Source organism: Pygoscelis adeliae, unplaced genomic scaffold (genome assembly GCF_000699105.1).
Source record: "Pygoscelis adeliae isolate BGI_AS28 unplaced genomic scaffold, ASM69910v1 Scaffold174, whole genome shotgun sequence".
NCBI classification, from domain to species: Eukaryota; Metazoa; Chordata; class Aves; order Sphenisciformes; family Spheniscidae; genus Pygoscelis; species Pygoscelis adeliae.
In genome coordinates, this window is record NW_008824676.1 from 5,227,637 (window position 1) to 5,251,446 (window position 23,810).

The following is a 23,810-nucleotide window of genomic DNA, read 5'->3' on the forward strand; positions in this document are numbered from 1 at the left end:
CCACTGGGCGGGTCACCTGGTCATAGAAGGAGATCAGGTTGGTCAAGCAGGACCTGCCTTTGATGAACCCGTGCTGGCTGGGCCTGATCCCCTGGTTGTCCCGCTCATGCCTTGTGAGCACCCTCAGGACGAAATCATGAGTCATGTCATAGCAGGTAGATCAGAGAGTAACATGGCCTTTTCCTCCCTCTCCTCCTCACCTCAGGACTCCTGCCTTCCCTGCTAATCAGGGACCCCGGTCCAGCAGTGGTGTGCTTGGGGCTGCAGTCATCACTGCTGTGTTCAGGGTTGAGCCCAGCTACACTGGCACACGTGGGGCACACACTGGGCCTGCCAAAGAGTGCCACTCCAGCAGAGCCCAAGGAGGATGGGGTAAGACACTGCTACCTGCACAGCCAGCTCTGCCTCTGCATTCAAAAGTAGCTAACTTTTAGGCTATATTTGGTGAGCGGAAAAAAAATTGTGGGTGAGCCTTCCCAGACTGCATGTTGTTATAATGAAGTGGCTGGACTTAGAAAGTTAAACTGCATTTGAGACAGGTTTTTTATCCTTACAGGTGTTTGATCTTGCCTTTGGGGCTTGATCCAGGGCTTATTTGCAAGGCTCTGACAGGCTACAGTGAGTTTATTGAGCTCTAATATCTGCCAGGAGCTGAATGTCTCTTATGAGATCTTTAGCACCTTCTGCCCCTACTTTACAAGGGATGCTCAGCTCTCTCCACAGTCTGAATTGGGTACTGCAGTATTTAGATTCCTTGCTGAGCATTTCTGAAACTAGCCCTAGAGATTTTGTATTCTTGCTTGCTTTAAAATAGCTAAAGGCATCAGCTATAGAGGACGCTGACTTGCTGACAGGTGACATTCCCTTTTCCTTGCTTACTCTGCCCTCTTCTTCTGGAACAGTCTTTACAGTTGCTTTTCTTTCACAGACTTGGGGCTGTTATATTAATTGTGTGCAGCTGAAAGAAGTCAGTGAACATTCTTGATCAAAGCACAGATTAAAATAAGACGATACAGTGAGTACACACTTGCTGCCTACATGCATTTTCCCAAGAAGTTCTCACAAAACAATCCTGTGTGCAGAGGCTGTAATTGTGATGCTGAGGGTGTTGAGGTCTGCAAGATGATGTTTGGTAGCACATGGCTGCAATAAACCAACAGGTCCCTTTGGTATTTGTGTTCTTTAATGAATATGCAATGTGTATAAGGAAGCTAAGAAATAGACCTAACCTAGCAGAACTCACAGCCCATCTTTTCTAATGCAGTTTCTAACAAATTTATACATTTAATGTGTTTCTTCCCAATACTGCTTGCTTTCATGCAGACCCGCTAAAACCAGTATTTAGAAGCCTTTAAATACAGTAGCAAATCTGATAACTGTTCATATAATATTTTCTGCAGAAATTACCAGAAAATGCTACAGAAATAGGCCAGTCAATGAAGCTGACTCATAGAAGGAAAGCCTCAGCTAAAGTGGCAGAGTGATGGAAATGGAAACTTGAATTGCAATTGTTCCCAGCTTGCAGAGCTGTCACACTGAATTCACTAGGTTTTTGCAACCTAGAAAAAGAGAATCCTGAATGCCCATATAGTACCCAACATGTTGCTGTGGTGCAATGATGTGGGAGGGGAAATGCAGCCAATTTTGTAGGGATGTAAGTTTTCATATTTTGAAGAGCTTCGCTACCTTTCAGAATGACTTCAGAATCTTCCCTATAGACTTCCTCTGACAGATTGTGGTAATACCAGTTCCTCACAGCAATACTTCAGCAATTGTCTAACTCTTTAGGTTAGTATCAGCCAGTATTTTAAGACTACAGCAACAGAGCATCAAATCAGAACTGGAAAATCACATTTTCCTCTTACAAGATTTAGATTTACAAACAAGAGAAAAAGTCATGCTCAAAAGAGGAAGGACTTTGCAAGAAAGGGGAACAAGCCTATTGTGAAATTGAAAATCACTCCCCCAGAGTCAACAAAAGAACATGAGGCTGCATCTCGTATAATATCTTAAATGGTTGAAGTCCATTACTAGATCCTTTTTTTCTGCTGGGCTGTTTGTGCCCTCTTCAGGATTTGTAGTGAAATGAATAGACAAGCACTAGTGAGATTTATTTATACTTACTCATGTAGTTCACAAAATTGTACCTGCAGAGAGGCTTGCTCCCAGCAAAGCCAAAGGGATAAACAATGGGAACAGTACCAGATCAGAAAAAAAAAGTATTGGCTGAACTTAAAATCAGCTTGCTCAGTAAGAAAATACAGTTTAATGTTTCAAAAACATATTTGAAGAAAAACTGCACCTTCACAGCTGCAGTGGGCAAAAAGGCAATTAGAGCACTCAGGAGACAGTGAAGGGAGGCAGAAGGAATGTTTGGGAGGCAAAAAGATAAATAATTTCAGGAGCTGACAAAGCACCTTGAGGACAATGTCAGAACTCTGCTATCCTTCTAGATTAATTTGTCCCCAGGCAGAGCAGAAGTGAGCTCAGAAAAGATCCCTTCAGTTTTTTTTTAAAATCAGAGTTCATAGCTCCGCTGTCCTCAAATAGCTCATTGCTAGTATCTCAAAATATGCTTGCTCAACATGCCAGAAGGCATAATGCACATGAAAATCTCTCTGACCCAGGGCTGGGCAGGCCTCTATGTTTATTGGGGTTGACACTCCCGAAACTTCTTTTGCTGGTGCTGCCAGTTTTTTATGGGACTTCTGAATAGCAACCTCCATGTCCTCAAGCTTTGCAGCTTAAAACACAGAATGCTTTTCCTCTCACTCTCATATGTTTTTCGTACCCATGAATATACTGAAATGAGTGAGAACTGCATTATCACAAATGCAAAAACCAAAAGATTGGTCAAGAAAATTTTGTTTGTGTAAGGTAAATCTAGGATTAGGGCTTTTTTCCCTCCATTTGCCTTCCAAAATCAGATTTGCCCAGTTATGTTTCAAAACTTTCCTCTACCATGAAGAGAGTCTTCAAGTCTGCTTTTTAAAAAACAAAAGCTGAAAACCTAATGCCACCTGAGTTACAACAGCTCAGGCTTTAGGAACAACCGAATACTGTGATACCTTGATGAAAGCTGGCCATACCATCATCATGCCCAACACACCACAAAGCTCATCTAGAGTTAGTGACTGCTACTGTCTATGGATTTACTATTTGGATGACACTGACGAAGAGATTTCAAGGAGGGTCAATGTGTGCCTTCAGGGCAGTTGTATGCTCACACTGCTCACTAGAGCTGAGCCCAAGACAAAAGCACCATTCCAGCACACCTCCTGACCTGCTGCTGCTGCTGGATGTGGTCAGAAGCAAGACTCGGCTGTTAAAGTGCCTGCAGATTTAAGCTAACCTGCTCAGCACCTAAACAGTGGAGATTGACTCGCACAGCCCATAGGCATCTCAGCTGAGAAAGACAACTGCCCAGGTGAGCTGGCTCTGTGACAGCCAGCTGCCAGACCATTTCCAGGCAGTTTAAACAAGACCAGAATGGGCACAAGAGCCAGAGCAAGACTCAAGATGTGTAATTCTTGAGATGTTTATAGCGGCCTGAGCATGGAGCTGGCTGATGGTGTGAATATACCTGAAGACAAGAATCAGCTGTAACGCACAGTATGCTGTGTGAGTTGAGGCTCCCACAAAGACACTGCATGCCCTTTGTAGCAAAAATGTAGCATGGCATCAAGCCATGCAGGGTGAGACATAAGCACACCTTTCGTGCATCTGTTGTTGGTATGAAAGCTCTATTCTAGCAGACTTACTGCACAAAATCAGAAAACTCCTTAAATAAAAGCATAAGCATGCACAGCTTGAGTTTCAGAACTAAGCTCACTCCTGGCTCTACCACTATATTTGCTCTATCAGCTAGGGAGAAGACATTAGGAGGGCAAGACCCCACACTTTCACCACCCATCCTGACCACCTTTGAATATGCTTGAAATAGCTGTAAGTTCAAAACACAAGTTTGCAATGGGTCATCCTGCAGGAACGCAGGGTCCTCTCCCTTCTCTTTGCAGTGGGAGGAAGCTAAACATACTCTAGCACTTAACAGAGTTACTCTAAGATCCCAAAGTGGTTATTTTTACTCTTAGGATACCAAGCCCTGGTAGCATAATGTACAGACGGTGTTATTTTTGCACTTGGTCAGCAATCTAGGAGAATTTTTTTAAGTCCATCTAGAGATCAAAGATCTCTGCTTACATACACTATTGTAGGAGAAAAATAACCTGTAAATAATTCACGCAAAGTGCTGCTGAAAAACAGCGAAACCTCACCGCAAAGGCTTATTGCTGTACAGAGGCTTTGAGATATTTTTTCCTGCAGAGAGGCTGGGTGGGAGGAATTAACTAACCATACATACCTTGTAGCTTTGGGATCCCAAATTACGATGTCAGCATCAGCACCCACAGCAATTCTCCCCTTCTTCGGGTAAAGGTTAAAGATTTTTGCTGCATTTGTGCTGGTTACAGCTACAAATCTGTTTTCATCCATTTTTCCACTGTACTGCAGAAGAGTACACAAAAGCAAACTCATTACTTTTTTAAACAAGGAATAAAAAAAAAGTTCCTGCTGTTTAAAAGGCTAGGATGAGTGACAGCTCTCTGCCAACATCACATCAATTTTTTTTTTAAATGTCATACTGAAGAGTTTAAAAGAAATAAAAATAACTATTTGTCTCAGATGCACATACTGCAATGTACATTCACTGAATACAATAACTTTATCTTACTTTATCCCACAGCAAAGGTAAAAAAGACAACTTTAAAGCCAAACGCTCTGTGGATCCAGTCCCAAGTCAACTGAAATCAGATTTTTTAGCTGGCTTTGAATCTGTAGTCCTGCTCAGCAGTTTCCTCAGGAGACATAACATCTCTCAAGTATGTAGGTTTTGGAAAATGGTGAGACAGTATTAAGGAGAGCCAGGAAGATGATAAAGGAAAGGCAAGGCACAATGTATAATATATAATATATATATATGTATAATACAGGAAAGGTGATTTGCAAATCTCTTCAACAATAACACAGAGGATAGTACTGTTCAGTAAATATTTGAGATCAAGTAGTATAAAAACCAGATTTGCTGGTGTGACACATCAGCAAAATGGCAAAAAATAATGGATACACATGTGTCTTGGGACTATTCACTGGCACATAACTAATTTAATCCAGCCCCTGTGACTTGTTTGCTTGGAAAGCCAGCTACACTGGCAGTAATACTGTGCATAGGTCAGTCTAGGAATCAGCATGTCATAAAAACATGTTTGTATGGTGGCCTGTGAGCAGTCATCTGAGAAGAAAAGCATAACGAAAGTGAACACTGCTCTTCTAAGTAATGGTGTATGGGAAGGGAGGGAAGCTTTCCAGACAAACTCTCACAGTTGTGTAATATTTTATGAGTAAGAAAAGGGAGGATATCACTGATTGAAGAACCTTTTGAAAAATTATCTTGCACAACAGGATACACTGTTCAAAAGCAGCACTGATGTACATATTCATGTCACCCTTTCATACTAACCAGAAGCTAGATTATATTCCAGTTTACACCATCAATAATCACACTAGAGCTATGCCACAGGTAAACATAGGCAGAAGTCTGCTTTGTACACACCAACTGGAGCTGAATCCCAAATACAGACAGATAAACAAGAGAGATTCTGATCCACATCCTTACCAAGTATGTGAGGTAGATAATTCTACTGTGACAAATAAATATGCTTCACAGTGCATTATCAACAAGACTTCACTACTGCAAGAGAACTTAATATTAATTAGAAAGCAAGTTAAACTAGAGCCTCTGGAACTTAACAGTATTGTATTAGCCAGAGCAATCGTAACACCCAGTAAGCAGCAGATTCCTCACCAGATTGCCTCACCTCTCCCCTCATCAGACCACCCCATATCCAAAAAGCCTGGCCACTAGCTTTTGTATTTGTATTTGTTTAGAGCCTGAAGGGCATTGTCCTGAGAAGCACTGAGCATTCTTGTGATGGCACTGAAAATCTGAAGTCAATGGGACTTGAAGGTGCTCATCTCATCATATCACAGGACTGAGCCATGCATTAGAGAGCCATTTCTTATCTCTAGCTTGTTTTCTCTGGCTGAAAACACAAATTAGAAGTTGACAGGCACACACCCAGTGTAGAAGCTCCTCCAACAGCTACGTTTGAAAGAGATCAGAGAGGAAAAAATACAGAACTGACCAAGTCAAAACTGTGGGCTCCTCTTCTTTTTTACTTTCATCTGTTGAAAAAAATGCTGCAAGTAAATGTACTGTGCACTACCACTGAAACAATAGCAGTCCTTTGCTGCTAAATGATGGAAATGATTCTCTAGTGCTATTTTTTAAGCACTAAGAATCTTCCTCTATCTCCCAGGACCATAAAGAGAGAGTTAGTAAGGACTCTGTTATGGTATTTGATCAAAGGAGTTATCCAATGATAAATACACTTGATAAAACTGGAGAGTTCATACTGCTGAGAGATTATATTTTGTTGGAGAAATCAATTACCTCCACGTTCAGACATCTTGATATACTTACAACGCCTTTTTCCCATATGACTGACATCCTGTCTTCCACACCATTCACTCCATTAGGGATTTTTGTGAAGTCATCCTTCCCCAGAGCTTTCTGGCATATGTCAAAGGTGCAGTTGTCAGTCCCTGTCACAGACAGGTCATCACTACGGAGAAACAAAGTTCATTATGAATCAGAGCATGTACCAGACAGTGCCACATAGGAAAATCTGTTGCAAGGCAGGGTAGATGCAGCCATCCCTTCTGCAAGGAAAAACTGATATGCCCCACCAGCCTGTCTTCAGTCCCATCCTCCAAGAGTAGCTCCATAGTAACAGCCAGTTCCCCTATGAAGCAGTTTCCTCTTCAGAAACCCCTCAGAAGAAACCGAGCACCACTTTTACTTTGGATATGTCAAAGGTGTCCCACAAACGGAGGACTGTCCCACTTTGCCCAGAGCAAAGGGCTTGGTCCCATCCTCACTTAGAGCAATTTTAGACTGTGTAACTCCATATACCCTGTGAAATTACTACGGATCTGCACAACCGTCAGTCAGTGTTAAGGCATACCTTCACAGACTCTTCGGTCAAATTCAACCCTTTTGTGGAGTTAAGCTTTATTGGTAATGAAATACCAGCAAACTACACATTTTGTTAACTGCAAGTATCTGAAGGATACTTCTGTTCCTACTTTCTTCTGAAGGAGATGTTATAAAGTGGACAACTTACATCTACCTTCAGAAGTCAGCAGGCTTAGTTTTTATGGAGCATCCAAATTTCAAGTGAAAAAGGCAGCTGACAACAAAACCCAGAACTCTTAGCTGTGACTCCACTTCTTACACATTTCTGACCAACTTACAGCCTTACTGTCCCCCTGGTCATGTTTCAATTTTTGCTGCAGTATTAGCAAGGCAAGGCTTATTGATTGAAATCAAATGGGGACAGAAGGCCACAAGAGTTCAGAGAAACAAAATCTGAACACTTTCTAATTTCTGTAACAAAAAATGTTTTTCATCTATGGTTTCACCTTCCATTTCTCCTTCCTGATAATGTAACATTCTGTACTTAGAAAATCTCCAGGGCATCAACCTGTTATTATATACTCCAGACAGAATTTGCTGTGTATTTGGGCATCAGCTGTCACTGTTTGTTCATCTGCTTACTTGGCCAGTAAGTTCATGAGGAAACCAGGAGTAGATGGATCTGGTCTCAGTGGAGGCCCCATGACATATGCTGCAGCATGAGCCCAGTCTTTATTCCAATAGTTGGTACCATCAGTGCCAAGACTAGCAGCAATAGGCTCCCCATAAACCACCTTTCCTGAAAAATGTAAAGCAATAGTATCATCATCAAACAATATAAAAATGCATATCTTGTATTTTCTCTGCTCTGTATCTTCTTGGTGGCAATGGATTTAAATTTGAATGAGTGTTTCAAATTAAATACCAACATATGGAAGGACATAATAAACTAAGCTATAACACAGCATTTCTGTCCTGAATATTCTGCTGGTGATCTCCCAATATATTTCCTCATAAGAACATTGCTTGGGCAAGTTTTTTAATTAAATTGTTGACAGATATATTATAATGGGTTTTACATATTGCTTATGAGGCATGTGATTGAGATTTCAAAAGGAACAGACTCCTCAGTTGCATTAATTATGTTAGATCCATGTATTTCTTGGTAGCACCTGTTTGGTGCTCTAAAATTATTGACTGCGTAACAGTGCAAGTTAATAAAATCATATATGTAGCATACAGACTTTGCAAGGCAGTACTTTTAATTGTTAGGCTATAATTGTTCCAGGAATAACAATATGGCACCAGACATAAATTTAAAGAGTGTAAAAACATTTCCCAAATAAAAAACTATAAATAATTTAATTTTAAAAGCTAATAATTTTAATAATTTAATTTTAAAAGTTATTTCCCAAATTTTAATCTTTAATTCTTTGCTGCACAGTATTCCAAATTCCTCAGAAAAGGATGCCAGCCCAGACTGGCTCTTAGCCTTTGGATAGAGCTAACATATTTTAACTGTTTTTTCCTCCTAGGAAACATGGGTTTGAAACTCATCAGAACAAAATGGGAGATAAAACAAGACGTTTCACTCCCTGAGGAGGTGGTCCAGCCACTTTGCAGTTCTGTAGGTGACAGGTGGTAATGCCCCTCACTGTGACAGCCACCAAAGAACCAGAGTGAGCTGGGACCTCACACACCCACTCATAGGCTGCTTGATGCTGGTTAAAGGCAGCTTCTGCTGGATCCCAGCAAGAGCTTTCTCCCTCCCCTGCTCCCTACAGACGGTGGGTATCTTGCTACAGATCCCAGATTTCACTCCAGGCACAATTTTTATTAGAACTATCACTACATTACCCCAGCAAGGGCTCAGCTGGTAATTGCTCGGTGATACAAGACAGTGACCTTTTTCTGGCTTTCTGCACGTAAGTCAGTCAGGCATCCACTGTACTTTTGGAAAACAGCAAAACAAACCTTTGCAGATTTCTCTCTGTACATTAGATTCTGGTACTTCTGTGAGCTACTCGATTATAACTGCTATACTAGCATAGGTAGCTACTGTGGAGCTCAATTCTTTTCAAAATATGTTTCCCACTGCAGTAGTACCATTCCTTAAATTTTCTGTGCTAGACTTGCAAAAAGGCCTCGTACCATTTAAAACCCATAGTTTACAGTTATTTCTACAAGGTTTCAAAACCTGCTCTGACATTATTATACTGTATATTTACTCCAAGTACTACATAGTATGACTTCTGCCACAACCTAAAGACCCCCTATTAGCATTATTAATTTGCTATAAGCATCTCAGCATGCTCTGACATGCTGTACATGCTTGTCTTGTACTAACACTTTGGCTTGGAGCATTCTAAGCTCCCAGTCCCACTTATCTACATATTTATAGCTTTACACTTGGGCTCAGAAGGAGACCACCACCATTTTTTGGACTGGAAATCATGACTTAAGCAGTTAATTGCTGGTTTTTGCATCATATTTTCAAAACCTAAAGCACTGGATATGAGGCCACCCATGTAAGTGATATGTCCACTCAGTGAATCAGGAGGTTTGAGTCAGATTAGTGTTCTCCTAACTCAGAGCTGCTGCAGGAGTTAGGGGGATCTTGGCCTTCCTTGGGCAACTCCAAACACAGTATTTGAGGGCAAGCTGCCACACACCTAGATATATACAGGAAAAGTCCTGCATATACAACCAATCTCCTATATTTACCTATTAAACTTTTGACAGATTTTTCATGAGCAAAGTCAGTGGAAATTGGGGGAGGAGGAAGTGTGGTGTGGGATGTGTCTTTCCGAATGCATCTAAACATGCTGATTCCATCCAAACTTAAACTATGAATCATTAGGACATAGCTATAAATAATAAAAGTTAAAATGGTAGGAAAGCAGTATATGTTTAGCTTCCATAAATAATTTTCTTATCTCAGTTTCACAACATAAAAATGAAAAGAGGTCTCCAAGCTCACAGTCATATATGCTGAGTTGATTCTAACTTATGTACCACAACTGATGACAGTATTTCTGCAGTCAGAATTTGACCTGAGCAGCTCTCCTTGTTCCCATGAGTGGGAAGGAGTAAAAGCCATTTCCTCAAGTGATTTTGTGACTGAACACTGCTGCTTCAATGGACTACATCTGGACACTTCTGCTGACCATGCAGTTTCTTGCATTTGATTTGGACTGTGACTAGCCACACTGAAGGGTGCAATAATATCAAGATTCTGCTTTAATCCAAATAACAAGGAAATTCTGCATTAAGGCTCTTCTAGCTCGATTGACAACAAGGAAATTCTGCATTAAGGTTCTTTTAGCTCAACTGGCTTCTGCCTATAGGCATAAAACTGCAGTAATGCATTAATAAATCAGGTCTTTCCATTTGTTATGTTTTCCTGCATTCAATATAAATAGTAAGCAGAAAGTGTTCTGCTGTTTGGTCTTTCTGACATCTCTGAGCTGCTGGAAAATAGCTGTGGATTTTGTGACTTCTTCATCAGATGCCCAAACTGGCTGGCAAGAGCTATTTTCACATAAATTCCTTTATAACAAAGAAGAACACGCAACTGCAATTTATTTTACCACCTATCGGAACTCAAAAAGAGTCATAATCTTGAGAAACACCAACTAACATTTACAGGCTTGAAAAACTGGTCCCTGTGTGCTTATTCTAGTGAAAGTTTCAGAAGCACTTAAGATAAGGTCATATGGGGCAAAGATACTCACTGACCAGCTATGATCTGAAAGAAGCAGAACTGCAAGGCAGGGTTTATTGAATCAGGCATAGCATTACATCAATTAAGCTATCTACAGTCTGGACCTGAGCTGTCCTGCATGAGTCAGCTAAAAAGTTGGCATTTTTAGTTGCACTCCTGTCCCGGTTTTGGCAGGGATAGAGTTAATTTCCTTCCTAGTAGCTGGTGCAGTGCTGTGTTTTGGATTTAGGATGGGAACAAAGTTGATAAGGCACCGATGTTTTAGTTGTTGCTAGGTAATGCTTACACTAGCCAAGGACTTTTTAGTTTCCCATGCTCTACCGACTGAGAAGGCTGGAGGTGCACAAGAAGCTGGGAGGGGGCACAGCCAAACTGGCCAAAGAAACATTCCAGACCATGTGACATCATGCTCGGTACATAAACTGGGGAAAGCTGGCCGGGGGGGCCACTGCTCGGGGACTGGCTGGGCATCGGTCGGCAGGTGGTGAGCAATTGTACTGTGCATCACTTGCTTTGTGTATTATTATTATTACATTATTATTATTGTTATCATTATTTTATTTCAATTATTAAACTGTTTTTATCTCAACCCACGACTTTTTCTCACTTGTGCTCTTCCAATTCTCTCCCCCATCCCACCGGGGGGGGGAGTGAGCGAGCGGCTGTGTGGTGCTCAGTCACCAACTGAGGTTAAACCACGACAACTCCTGTGCTCAGAATCAGCTTGAGAATCTGTATACCCACAGCTATGGACATGCCCTTCCTCACACTAAGAGCAGACCTAACCCATGACTGATGGTAGGAGGTACAGACTTCAGAAGTCTAAGCAAGCTTCTTTTAATCTGACTAAGTACATATTTTTGTATGCATTTTTTAAAAGGGAGAAACCTTTTAAAAACTGACTTTTTAGTAAGATGCTGCTCTCCAGTTCTAATCTGCACTAGAAAGTCTTATTTCCTTAGCCGTAACAGCACAGTTAAATGAGCAAAGGGACATGACCTCTAGTCTTTTCGTACACTTAGAATGAAAGCATTTCTAAGTGGGAGGCAGTATAAGTCATATATCCCTACATCACATTTTATTAGCCTTGCTTCCCCGTAGGCGCTACTGGCTGAAGGAATGGGTGACAGGGCCACATTAGTTTTCCCCAGTAAGTTCACATCAGGTAGTCCTAACAAGGAGAGGGAGCTGCATTGCTTGACACCAGTACTCTACAGCCTTGTCTTCTCATTGTAGGGAAGACACACAATAGCAGAAAGAGGATCCTCTTTGACTTCCCACTGAAGGGAATGAGACTGAGCACACAGAGATATCAGACTGACCTTCTGCGGAAGCAGACAGTTCCTCTACCTATTCTAGCAAGATTCAAGATCATGTTCTGCCTAGAGATGAAGAAACAGCCCACTGAGATGAGCAAGAACAGTTCTCACAGAGAGGTGCTGCCTTTGACCCTCTCAAATGGAGAAATGGTGAACCATTGCTTTCAGCAAACAGGCTGGTAGGGCCCCAAAAGAACAGAATGGGGGCATGAGTTAACTTCTCCCTCTTCAACACAGTCACAATGTGGAAATACTGGATTTCCTGTTGAATACTCAGCAGCACTGTAGCTGTTGCTGATGTACATGAAAAACATGCTGCTGCAATCTGGAGATTTCCTTCGGTGACCAGTGTTGCTGGAGATCAGAGCAGACATAGATGGTGGACTTTGGCATGGAGGGGAGAGGGAAAGATGGTCACTCATGTGATTGCCCTAAAGTTTGCTTATTCTAGTATAAGAACTAGTATCCCTTTACAGTCTGTATAATTGATTTTAGCCTTTAAGGTCTGAGCCATAGCTCACTGAAGACAACAGAATTATGCCTTCAGAATTTGTCTTCAGCAAACTGGATCAGCTCTAATATTATTGTTCAACTTGTATAGCTAAATGAGGGACAAAGAAGAACTGGGGTCTGACTTACATTTTTGACTAGGAAAATCACCATCCCACAGAATTTGTGAAGCAATGCTTCAACTCTGGTATCACACTGTCACCCAGAAAATAGATCACACTCACTGAAGATCAGTCTCTCTCCTTTTGAGGTCAGTGATGGAATAGGAAGGGATATCAATCTTCCCCTGACATGGGCAGGGAGGAATATACACCCACACACTTACTTCATGCTAAATGCTTGAAAAGGAACATGAAAAATTTCACAATTGTAAATAGCAGGAAGCTAGCATCAAGAGATGGAGAAATAATCTTGAAAAGATGAATAAACTGCATTAGAGTGAATATTCCAAATGCTTGAGAGCCTTCCTGTATTTAAGAGTTTACACAGCTTTCACATCAGAGTGGTTTTAACCTGTCCAAGTTGAACATCTTTCAGCAAAATATTTAGGTTTTATTTACGTCATTTGATACTTTGAGAATTTTTTTTTCTGCATCTCCTTATTTTGTATTACCACTTTCAAGTGAAGAATGGAAAATAACTTTTACTGAAACTAGCAACAATGAATTTCTAATTGCCAGAATTTATACAGATCAGTCTCATTAAAAACTATAATTGTACCTATCTTTGTGGTACACTAGCTGTCTTTTGAAATTTCTTAATCAATCCTAGATTTCTGTTTCCTAAACAGTATACTTCCATGCAAATAGAAATTAATTATGGAGAGATATTATACGTTGCTGTGCACAAAGGCAAGCATTGATGATTCTGACTGCATGAACCCAGGAAGCTATAAAATCCAATTTGCACCACAATAAGCACAAGTTGTACCAATTTCTTCTTTTTACACGTCAAAGAAGCATACTATTATCAAGTCAGTTATCATACTGGCACTGCAGACTATTTTTACAACACATGCCTAACAGTATTTTACAGTATTTACTATCAGCATAGAATTTCGTACTTGAATACTGTGTTATAAAACACCACCTCCTATCTTAGCTCTTTTATGTTCACAGCCAGTGTTTCATCTTTAAACTGGGTATCTTAACTGTTGTTACAGCTTCTTGTAGTTAATGGTGACACCACACCTGTGAACGTACAAATAACCATACACTGACAGATATAATCCACATTACCAGCAGCACTGTCATCTAGTGGAGGAATTTAACATGGCACAGTACCAAAAGATGTGCTAGTAAAAAATATTCTGGTAGATTCTTTTATAAACTTGAATTACTGATAAGTCTTACTAGAAGTCATAATCAATATGTATTCCACATAAACACATCCATCTATATTAGCACAATAATATCATGCTGGTTTTGATTGCACTTTCCTCAAGCTCTCATACTCTGCATTTTTATATTAATAATCTACACCCCCAGTGTAAGCATCTCTAAAGTCAAGAAATAAGGAACCTGAAGTCTGTATGCAATTCATGTTAGGTCAAATGAACACAAGCCAAGATATAAAAAGATAACAAGGACAGATAATCCATAAGGTTTTAGGCCCTCCAAATCATGGGCCTCTGTCCTGCTCCTTACACCCGTATAATGTCTCCTCACAGCACTGTGGTTCCACAGGCTGCGCTGGATGAACTTAGAGATGAGGAGGTAAAACATCCTGAATCCCTACAGCCTTCAGGCTGCTTTTAGCCTGCCCAACAGATGGTCAAGAGGGTCAGGCTCCCTTGGCTGACCAGAACTATTTATGAACCCTGCAGTGCCTGACCTGAGAAACCCTTCCCTGGAGGGAATCAAGGCTTTCAGACATTGTTATTATCACCATGATTTCTAAGTGCCCAATGAATAGGAGTCCTGGTCATGTCATGACACTGTCTGTAAAAACATGGTGTGGTCTCTGTTGTAGAATTTCTCACCTGAATAGCTGGTAATAATAGCTTGCAGACTATAACTCAACGGAGGGGAATAGCAGAGCATATATTGTCTTGGACTGGTCACATCATTTTTAATGCAATAATGCTGTCCTGGCCATCACTTTGACCTTAGAGGTACAGTATGAAGAGGAAAAAATTTTGCTCTGGGGAGAAGGGAAAGTCTCAATCCCAGTTGCTGTTCTTCCACACTGCTTAGCTCCTCTTGGGCCCCACAACACACACACACAGTTTAGACACCCCACTCCAAGAAATTCACCCATGTTCTCAGGCTTATGGCACCCATGGCAAATAGGACACTGATGCTACGTCTAGTTTTCCCATGACCCTTCCTCCAATGCCATTGCCTAAGCATAAAAGAATTAGGACTTTTACCTTCTCTTCGTGCATTACTTATCACCCTTGCTGCAGATTTACTCATTACATGGACTACAAAAAGGGGGCAGTTTACAGCATTTGCTATGGTAATTGCTCTCTGTGTAGCTTCAGCTTCCACATCTTCAGGACGACACAGCTCATGCCCCTCAGGGCCAGTTATCCCCATCGCCAGCATCTTCTTTGCACCCTGAACACCATACAAAAACATGTGAGAGTCAGTTAAAGTGCAACCATGGTGTTGTGAACATGCTGTCAGACAAATGGATCCTAAACCAGCCACTGCAGCTAGTTTGAGAAAAAAAAAAAGGCAGTTACGATTTTTTTTCAAGAGAAGTTATTGTTGTGTTATCTGAAATCCAATATATCTCTCAATAAACACAGGTCTCAGAATACCTAAGTGACTTCAGAGAACACGCTCCACTGGCTTGCAGGATAAACTACCGCTTTTGAAAATCCTACCTCTCTCTCAATATGTACTCTTAAATGATCACAGCAGTAACTGAGATGACAGTACTAACCCCTCATTGGAAAAAACATTGAAGGATCCTTATTAAGCACAAAGATGCACATCCAGAGCCTCTGAATGAGGCTCAAAGGTTTTAAGAGGCATAAGATTTTGTCCCCACTATATTCCAGGAACCTATGCTTTGCTGATTTGAGATTACTTAGCAATAAATTCATTTCCATTATGGGACTTGGGGCAGAGTCAAAGCACTGTTGACTAGAATAGTTGAAGAAACTCAAAGACATCAGTGTAGCTATACTCCCAGTGCCTCCACACAGCACTAAGATGGCAGTAGCAAGTGTGAAGTGAGGCTAACTATGTATAGACGGATGTTGAGACTTCTGTGCCCAGTCAGTGAAGCCTTCTCCGTACTTCTGGATTCGTTCTTGTTAGATGAGCTGACTATGTTTGGAGAGACCTAGGGTTTGCCATCACACACCTAACATCTAAATACTTGGCCGAGTGCTCCTCCTTTGACCTGGTCGATGGTCAGGCTCTGGTTGATGCTTTCTTTGTCAGTCAAGTATACATATTATATTGCAAGTATATTATATATATTATACTGCAAGCACAACTCTCATTATAACAGGATCATTTGCCTCCTGTCTATCCTGAACCCAGGACTCCAGGTTACAATTTGTTAGCCCATCACAAGCACCCTTCAGGATCTTGGACAAGATGTTTGTCTTCAATTCCATGGAAGAAAAATAGGGTAGAAAAGTCTCTCCCTGTGATATAATGATGGTACTAATACATCTATTGAAGTGCTTAGGTAACAGGACCGTTTACATTCCTGACTTTGATGGACAAAATGTGAAATGCCTACCTGTGCAATTAGCTCCCCATTCTCCGCATGGACTTGAGCAACTGCTCCAAGTTCCTTACAGCAGGAAAAGGCTGCATATAACTCCTCATCATTGACCATGTATAGATCTTTATAGGCCATAAACATCTTGAAGGAGTTGACGCCTTTGTTTTGAACAAGACTTTTCATTTCTTCCTTCACCTGAAAAAGTCAGCAATTTTAAAAAACAGCAATATTACATTTTACCTGTTAATAATTTTGTATAAAGAAATTGTAAATATGAAGAGTGAGCCTTTACTCCATCCATCAAACATACGTTCAATCCAAACAGCCTAAGTCACATATTTAAAGACTGACTTATACTATTATTCTTGTATCAAACTGATTCTCAAAGTATATAAACTAGTACCACTGCAGTGCAGATATTGGAGGCACAAGCTAATTGCAGGAAGGGAATGCTTTTTACAAAAGATAGTGAAGCAGAATTTTATTTCAAATAAACCTCCTGATGTTGACAACACCCAGTCCAGTATTACAATCAATGCATCAATACTTATGGAGATTTGTGCAAAATTTATTTTCAAAATTGGATCATAACAGGCTTCAGCTTCTGGCAAATAACAGAGTGACGGAAAAGATCTTTTCTCCTAGAGCTTTGCCCTGACTCTAAACAACACACAGCCTTTTTGAAATATTTTGTGGTAAAAAAAAAAATGGCTCTAAAACTCTAGATGCAGCCTGCTTTTTTTCTTATATGCCCTCCTTGATAGGATTCCCTGCTTCTGCTAGAGTCTGTGAAGCCCAGCAAAACATTATGTCCCAAAGAAAGAAAGAAAGAAAGGAAGAAAGAAAGATGCAGATTGTAGCCCAAAGTTTTCTTGTGCAGCTGGTTAGCTAGAACTATCCATTACCTAACTTTGGCTCTCCCTTCCCAGTAAAATGATGGTGACAGTAACTGACACCTATCTGTGATGCTATTACAATTTCCATGGGATGAATTCCTTTCAAAAAGTAAAATGCTATTTTTCATCTTCTTTCTAATAATCTGGTTGGATCTGCCCAAGAAAGGTGAGAGATTGATATAAAACTCAAGGAAATTTTCTGGACTTATCCAGAGGAGGGATGGAAGCATATCTTGAGTGGGAATTATCAAACAAATAAATACCTGACATAAGGCCTTGCTCTGGCACAAATATAGAGGCACGCCATTTATTTTCTTCTTCAGTAATTACTATGACTAAGGGAAGGCATTGTAAAGAATGTATGTTTTTAATCAGTATTTCAAATCCTGAGGAGATGTTAGCTAATTAGAAGGGCATGAAATATCGAAGTCTTCTTTACCCAGGTCTTTTACAGCAACAAAACATCAGACCTTTCTATTTCTTTCAGTCTTGGCCTTTAAAAACAGTTAACTTCTTAACATAAACCAGAACATTTCACTGATTTACACCTCCCTAGTTTTATTGAATTTTTCAGTATAATTCCACTGTTCTCTACTAAGGCTGTTTCAAATGCACATTCCTCAAACTTCACTGGAGAATTTATTTTATATCTTTGCTTTGAGCTATACAAGTTGGGATCAGTCTATTTAGTGCTCAGTGCACAGAATACCAAAGATGGGGTGTCTGCAGAATGAAGGCTTTGGTTTATAGATTTTAAAAGTTAAAAATTAGAGGAAGTACTCATATTTAAAAATGGAATTTACTTAATATATCTATGTACTGATGCATGTTCTCTGAGGATCCAAAGTGGTCTTGTAAAACCTGGGTCAGGTTCAGATAGATGTCAAGCACCTGAAAAGTTAATTTATTCAGTAAAACTTTCAGGCTATCAGCAAACATTCACACAACAAAGACGATTCTCACATATGTAAATTTCAAAAAGGTTTTTTAGATAATCTCACATTCAAGTAATTATTGGCTCCAGTCCTGCTTTACTTTAAGAAGATATTACTGCAGTCACTCAGGAATAGAACTCTTCCTTTACAAATAAAGTGACGTACCATATTTTTCATGTATACCCTCATTAAAAAGAATAATAGCACCAAGACTCAACAGAAGCATAGATTATCAAGTGTTCAAGTAACAAAAGCCAAAATTGATGCAAACACCTCTTGCCCCCTCTGGCCCACCTGGTCTTGGTCTTGCACAACTGCTTCCTTTTTCTTTAGCTTTCTGCGGTATTATCCAAAGATGTAGGCTATCTGCAGACTTCCTTTATTTTTTCAAATACATGTACTTTTAGAAGGATGTGGGCTATTTCAAATGTAGTTTTTACACACAAAAATACACTAACTATTACACTGCCAGCAAGCTATATTTAGCACGTGAGGACGAATTCAAAGCAGGTGCGGTACCAATTCATGGAATTGAAAATCAGCTATTGTGTCTACCTTGTTGCTCCACCACGTAACTGCCACGTGCAGTGCATAATCACAGCAGACTTTAGGGTCTGCCCAGCTTTTCCATCTATCAAAGGCTTCAATAAGAGAACAGCCTTTCTGAGGGATGGCAAAGTCGATGATCATAGTGGTTCCTCCTGCTATAGCAGCCTGAAAGCAAGAAAGTAAATATTTAGCAATCAGAGAGAATGCAAATTTCCTCCCACCCTCTCCGATTCCCTGTGCAACAATTAATCTTGATACACTGAAAAGCCAAAAGCCACTGAAGAGTTTCCCTGCGTAAAGTCTGAATTTGCGAAATGATTGTGGAGATTAATTTCACCTCCTTTGAGAAGGATGTTCTCAAACAGGTATTCAGGAGAATCATGGGGAAATTTTCAGACTGAAGGAGAAGTTTTCGCACATGTACAAAATCTTATAAAGATTTTGAGATGAGTCTGCAGCATTCATGCATCAGTGAGTTTCCTTAAGCGGGTGGGATCACTGACAAAGAAGAGAACCAGAAGACCATAGTCAACTCGAGAAGTGCTTCCTCAGAGGCTACTTAGTTGAAAAAACAAGCCTGTGTGACAGGAAAGTATTAAGGGGCAGATACACAACTAAAAAAAACCAGATTCAGTTTGAAAATCCAGTGTGAAAATCCCCAAACTCTTGCCTAACACCAAAAGGATTTTTAAAGTGTTTTAAAATTATTTTTGTTACTGACAGGGTATCATTTAGTAAAACTGCACAGCAGGTTTTGAAACATCCTTGATATAAACAAGTAAATAAATAAACAAAAACGTTACTTTATGTATGAGGATCAAAAATTGCTTTTTAACCAATAATTTTCACTCTCCTTTATGGACAATTGAATTACTACTTTTTTTTTTCCTTTGAAGGATCTTTGTTAGTTACTCCCAGAAACCAGATCCTCAACTAACAGAAATTGATCTAATGTAGAAATTCCTTTGCTATAATTGTTGCAATCTTCCAAATTAGCCAGAGAAATCCTCTCTACTGCTCTGAACGTCCCTTTGCACAACAGGTACAACCAATTCATATCAAAATATACACAGTTCAAATTCATGCTAAATTACTCTTCCTATTTCTAGATCAATCAGTCTCTGCCTTCTTTCTCTCCACTTAGCAATCAAAAGCAAAATTGTAAATATGTCAGTATATTTTGCAAAAAAATAAGTTTGGAGAGTGACATAAACGTTTGTGAATCTGTGATGAATTCAGCAGAACATTTTCTTCAGGAGAAGTTGTTCAAACTCTCAAAATTTCTTTTCAACAAGGCAGATTGACTTCTATTGTTAAATAGGATTTAGAATTAAAGAACATTTATAAACTTCAAGGAAAAAAAAAAAGTCATTGGTTCCACAACTCCACTCAAAGTCTCTTTTTTCTCCTAACATCTTTTTTCCCCTCTCTTTGTAAAGAGAGGTATTCTGTGCCTTTATTTATTCAACTGAATGGGTCAATCTTAGCTAATCATTGTAGCATATTTTGCAATAGTTGGAACACAACCTTGTCTCTCTGATTCTCTTGCCAAATTATTTGTCAGATGATGACCTTGAGTAAATAGCTCTGAACACTTCCCGCACTTTGACCTGGGTTAAGAAGGTCCACAATATCTAACTTTTTGACATCTGATCACTAGGCTGGATCTAGAGTCTTCTTTTAGGCACCAAAGTGACTATGTGGACATCCTGTTTTGTGTATGCAGTCTATGATTTGCAGCTTCCCTATCCAGTGCCTCAAAAAGTAATTCAGAAAACTTATATGCTAACTGAAACTAGTACTTTTTTTGCAAGTTAGCACACAATTTATCTCCTTTAATTTGGGATTTACAGTGTAGGCACCTACATCTGAGTTAATCTGCATCTTCGGTTCCCTTTAAAGTCAATGGAGGCACTTGAAGAATGAGACCACTTACACCTCAAGCAGACGTCTTAAGAGAAAGCCACAGTCATTGCTGTTTCTTTTACATGTTTTCTCTTGTCAACCAAAATAATCTTCTGGCTTCAAGTCACATCTGCTAGATTGCTCTTGAGATGTCAAATTTCTAAATACATTGTTGATAATTAGTTTACAAAAATGGTCTTCACAGAGAAATAAAGGATTGTTGCAGAAAATGACAAAACATTAATATATATTTTTGTGTACTGTAAATCATGTAAACTAAGTATTACAGAAATCAAATTATGTACTTCATTCAGCCAGGAAACATACTTTGTGATGTCTATAGACAAGCAGAACAGACATTGTGGACTTGATTTTTTTTCTCTCCATTTACCACAAAAAGCAGTGTGAAGTCCAAAAACTGTTTGTGGAAGCCATTTTGGTGACTACAATTTTTTTCAAAAAATATTTCTTTTCTATGGACATCTGAAAAAGACAGCATTGTAAGGCCCATGTAATACTAGATTCCCTCATTTCTACCAGATAGCTATGGAAGAGACTTAGTTTGGGGAAAAAGATTCCCATGATCAAATTTATAATCCCTTTCCAGCTATCAGTTCTGGACGTGGAAATTCAGTGCTGTAGCTTTCCTTTTATATCTTATCTTACGTCTGACTTGGAGAGACATGTTATGTTCGACAGAGCAGCCGTTTTGGTATGGCAGGAAAGATCTGCTGCGATGGACAAAATAATTTTTTGTCAAAGTTTTGCAGAATAATTACAGTCTATTATAATGAGCCACTATAGAATCATAGAATACCTCAAGCTGGAAGGGACCTAAGGATCATCGAGTCCAACTCCCTGCTCCTCGCCGGACTACCTAAAACTAAACCATAGGACTAAGAGCGTCATCCAGATGCTTCTTGAACTCTGACAGGCAATAACTTCTGTGCTCATTGAGAAGAACAATTCTAGTGGTTAAAACTATCCAGTGTAAAATATTTCCATTCCAAATAACAGCAGGAACACCAGAAAATCTATCTTGAGTTGGAATAAATATTATTGAAAGAAATATGCCAATAATTTAAGGATAGCATACAGGTCATTTGTAGTCCTCCTTTCAGTACTCTGGGCTCAACATTAAACAAAGCCAAATCCTTGTTAGAGTATGGAAATGTTACGCCACTGAAACAATCTAACTCGCACTCTCATGACATGATGGGGCAAGCATGAAATGAAATTTCCTGTTAAAGAATAGGGTCAATCTAAGCAGGACTGCAAACTTTAAAGGTTCTTAATAGTTGTGTGGTTCCTGCATCACACCATTTGTTAAAAGGAGTTGAATTTAACTTATTTCAACTATTTCAGAGAGGCAAATCAGTATTTTGCACATCAGAAAAAATGTACATCAGTGAAATCCATTTCTTTGGAAGGGATGCACTATCGCTTTCTGCTTTAGAAGCCCAGTTCTGCCATGAGAGGGACAGGATATAACAGGCTCTCTGAGGATGCTGGCTAACAGGCAAGCCAAGTAGGACAATGTGATGCTTTCTGTGGGCAAAGGATTTGACGGTTGGACTCGATGATCTTAGCGGTCTTTTCCAACCTTAATGATTCTATGATTCTATGATTTCAGCCTGCACAGCAAAGCTCTTAGAAAAGTACCTTACAAATTTTAGGGAGCTCTGTATTTTTACTGTATGGAGATGATGCATAATACTGTTAGCACTAGTAATTGATACACCACTAATGCAGGGAATGTAATGAGATCAGCTAAAAAGCTGAAAAAAACCACTCCAAGTGTAAAACTGGGAGAAATGAGATACTTTTAAAAAGCGTATTTGAACTGGACCTTCACTGAGAGAGACAGTAAGGACAGAATTGAATGACACAAGAAACACTTGCATTCCCCCATGCTAACAGAGGAGAAAGATCAGATAACCACAGACGTGCTCCCAACGCACTGGGGAGTTAAACTGTTGCTTTAGTTAACCTTTGCTCAGAAAAGTATGAAGCTTGTTGCATGTACCAATGCAAGTTGTAGTCTGCATGGTGACAGCCAGGGTAAATGACTGCACTTAACACTTGCCACCCGCTGTCAGAAAAGTCTCTGAAGGAGCCCAAATAACGCAGTGGTTGACGGTGGACCTCTGAGTACCCCAACTGCTTATTACAATGTCCCAGCCAAGGGACAGCAACAATTGCCTGTGCTTGATTCACACTCTATTCTCTCTTTTAGAAGTAATATTGAGTAACCAGCAGACATCCCTTTATAAGAAAGCTCAGCTGGACGCACAGACACGCGTATGTGCACCCACCTTTGTTCCTGTATAGAAGTCATCTTTGGACCTGCTACCCATAAAAGGGAACTGCATGTGTGTATGAGTATCGATGCCCCCAGGGATCACCAGCTTGTTGGTTGCATCCAGCACGACAAGTCCAGCGGGTGGCTCAGGGTTTAGGTTTGGTCCCACCTGCTGCACCACTCCGTCTTCCACGTACACATCAGCCACCACAGAGCAGTCATCGTTCACGACTTTCCCCCCCTTGATCAAAAGTCTCTGCTGAGCCAGGTTTTGCAGCGGCATGGGAGCCTAGAAGGCGAAAGTGAGGCCTCAGCTCAGAAAGTTGCTCTTGCCTGAGAGTATTTCACTGTCCACCCTTCTCCCAGAGCACCAGGTTATCTCCAAATGGCCCTAAACACACATCACACGGTGCTATTTAAACAGACTGCCCTTGGCAGCTACACCTACCGCCTCCAGTGAAGCACCAATACCCAGCGAGTGCATCGAGCCAGCGCACAGGCTGGTGGCAGAGAGCTGGCTTCGGGCCCTTTCTGCTCTAGTTCTCTTCGCCTGGAGAAAGTGGGGCCAGGCTTTCAGGAGGGTCCGGCTGGGTTCTCATGGCGCTCGCTCCAGCCTGCCCTGTACACCCCAGGGTTTGAACCACTCTGGGCTGTTTTGGAAATGTGGCCGTTCATCGGCTTGTGATGCCCAAAGGTGACCCAAGACCTTTGCAATGGGGTTTGAGGAAACCAAGGGTAATTCAAGCTCTCCACAGAGGTGGCTGGGGAGCAGAAGGAGGACCTGAGGTCCCTGCAGCCGTGTCCGGGGAGCCTGTGGGTCCTGCCCATGCAGAGGGGCCAGGAGAGTGCAGGGCAGCAGCGGTCCAAGTGTCATGCCCATCTCAGCTGAGCCCCCGCAGGCTGATACGGCAGGGGCCCCTCCGCCGCCATGGGACTGAGCCATCGCT

The 23,810-nt window shown here is 40.6% G+C and overlaps 1 protein-coding gene across 1 annotated transcript in view; it reads right to left on the reverse strand.

Moving 5' to 3' along the window:
- DPYS (dihydropyrimidinase) overlaps nucleotides 1–23,190 on the reverse strand; it is a 34,158-nt gene extending 10,968 nt beyond the window's left edge. The window contains exons 1-7 of the mRNA XM_009323097.1: nucleotides 22,877–23,190; nucleotides 18,663–18,821; nucleotides 16,292–16,471; nucleotides 14,958–15,147; nucleotides 7,676–7,832; nucleotides 6,539–6,680; nucleotides 4,361–4,503 (exon numbers count right to left, since the gene is read on the reverse strand). Coding sequence (XP_009321372.1) covers nucleotides 4,361–4,503; nucleotides 6,539–6,680; nucleotides 7,676–7,832; nucleotides 14,958–15,147; nucleotides 16,292–16,471; nucleotides 18,663–18,821; nucleotides 22,877–23,146 — 1,241 coding nt within the window. The 5' untranslated portion in view covers nucleotides 23,147–23,190. The remainder of the gene's footprint in view (nucleotides 1–4,360; nucleotides 4,504–6,538; nucleotides 6,681–7,675; nucleotides 7,833–14,957; nucleotides 15,148–16,291; nucleotides 16,472–18,662; nucleotides 18,822–22,876) is intronic.
- Nucleotides 23,191–23,810: the final 620 nt, after the last annotated feature.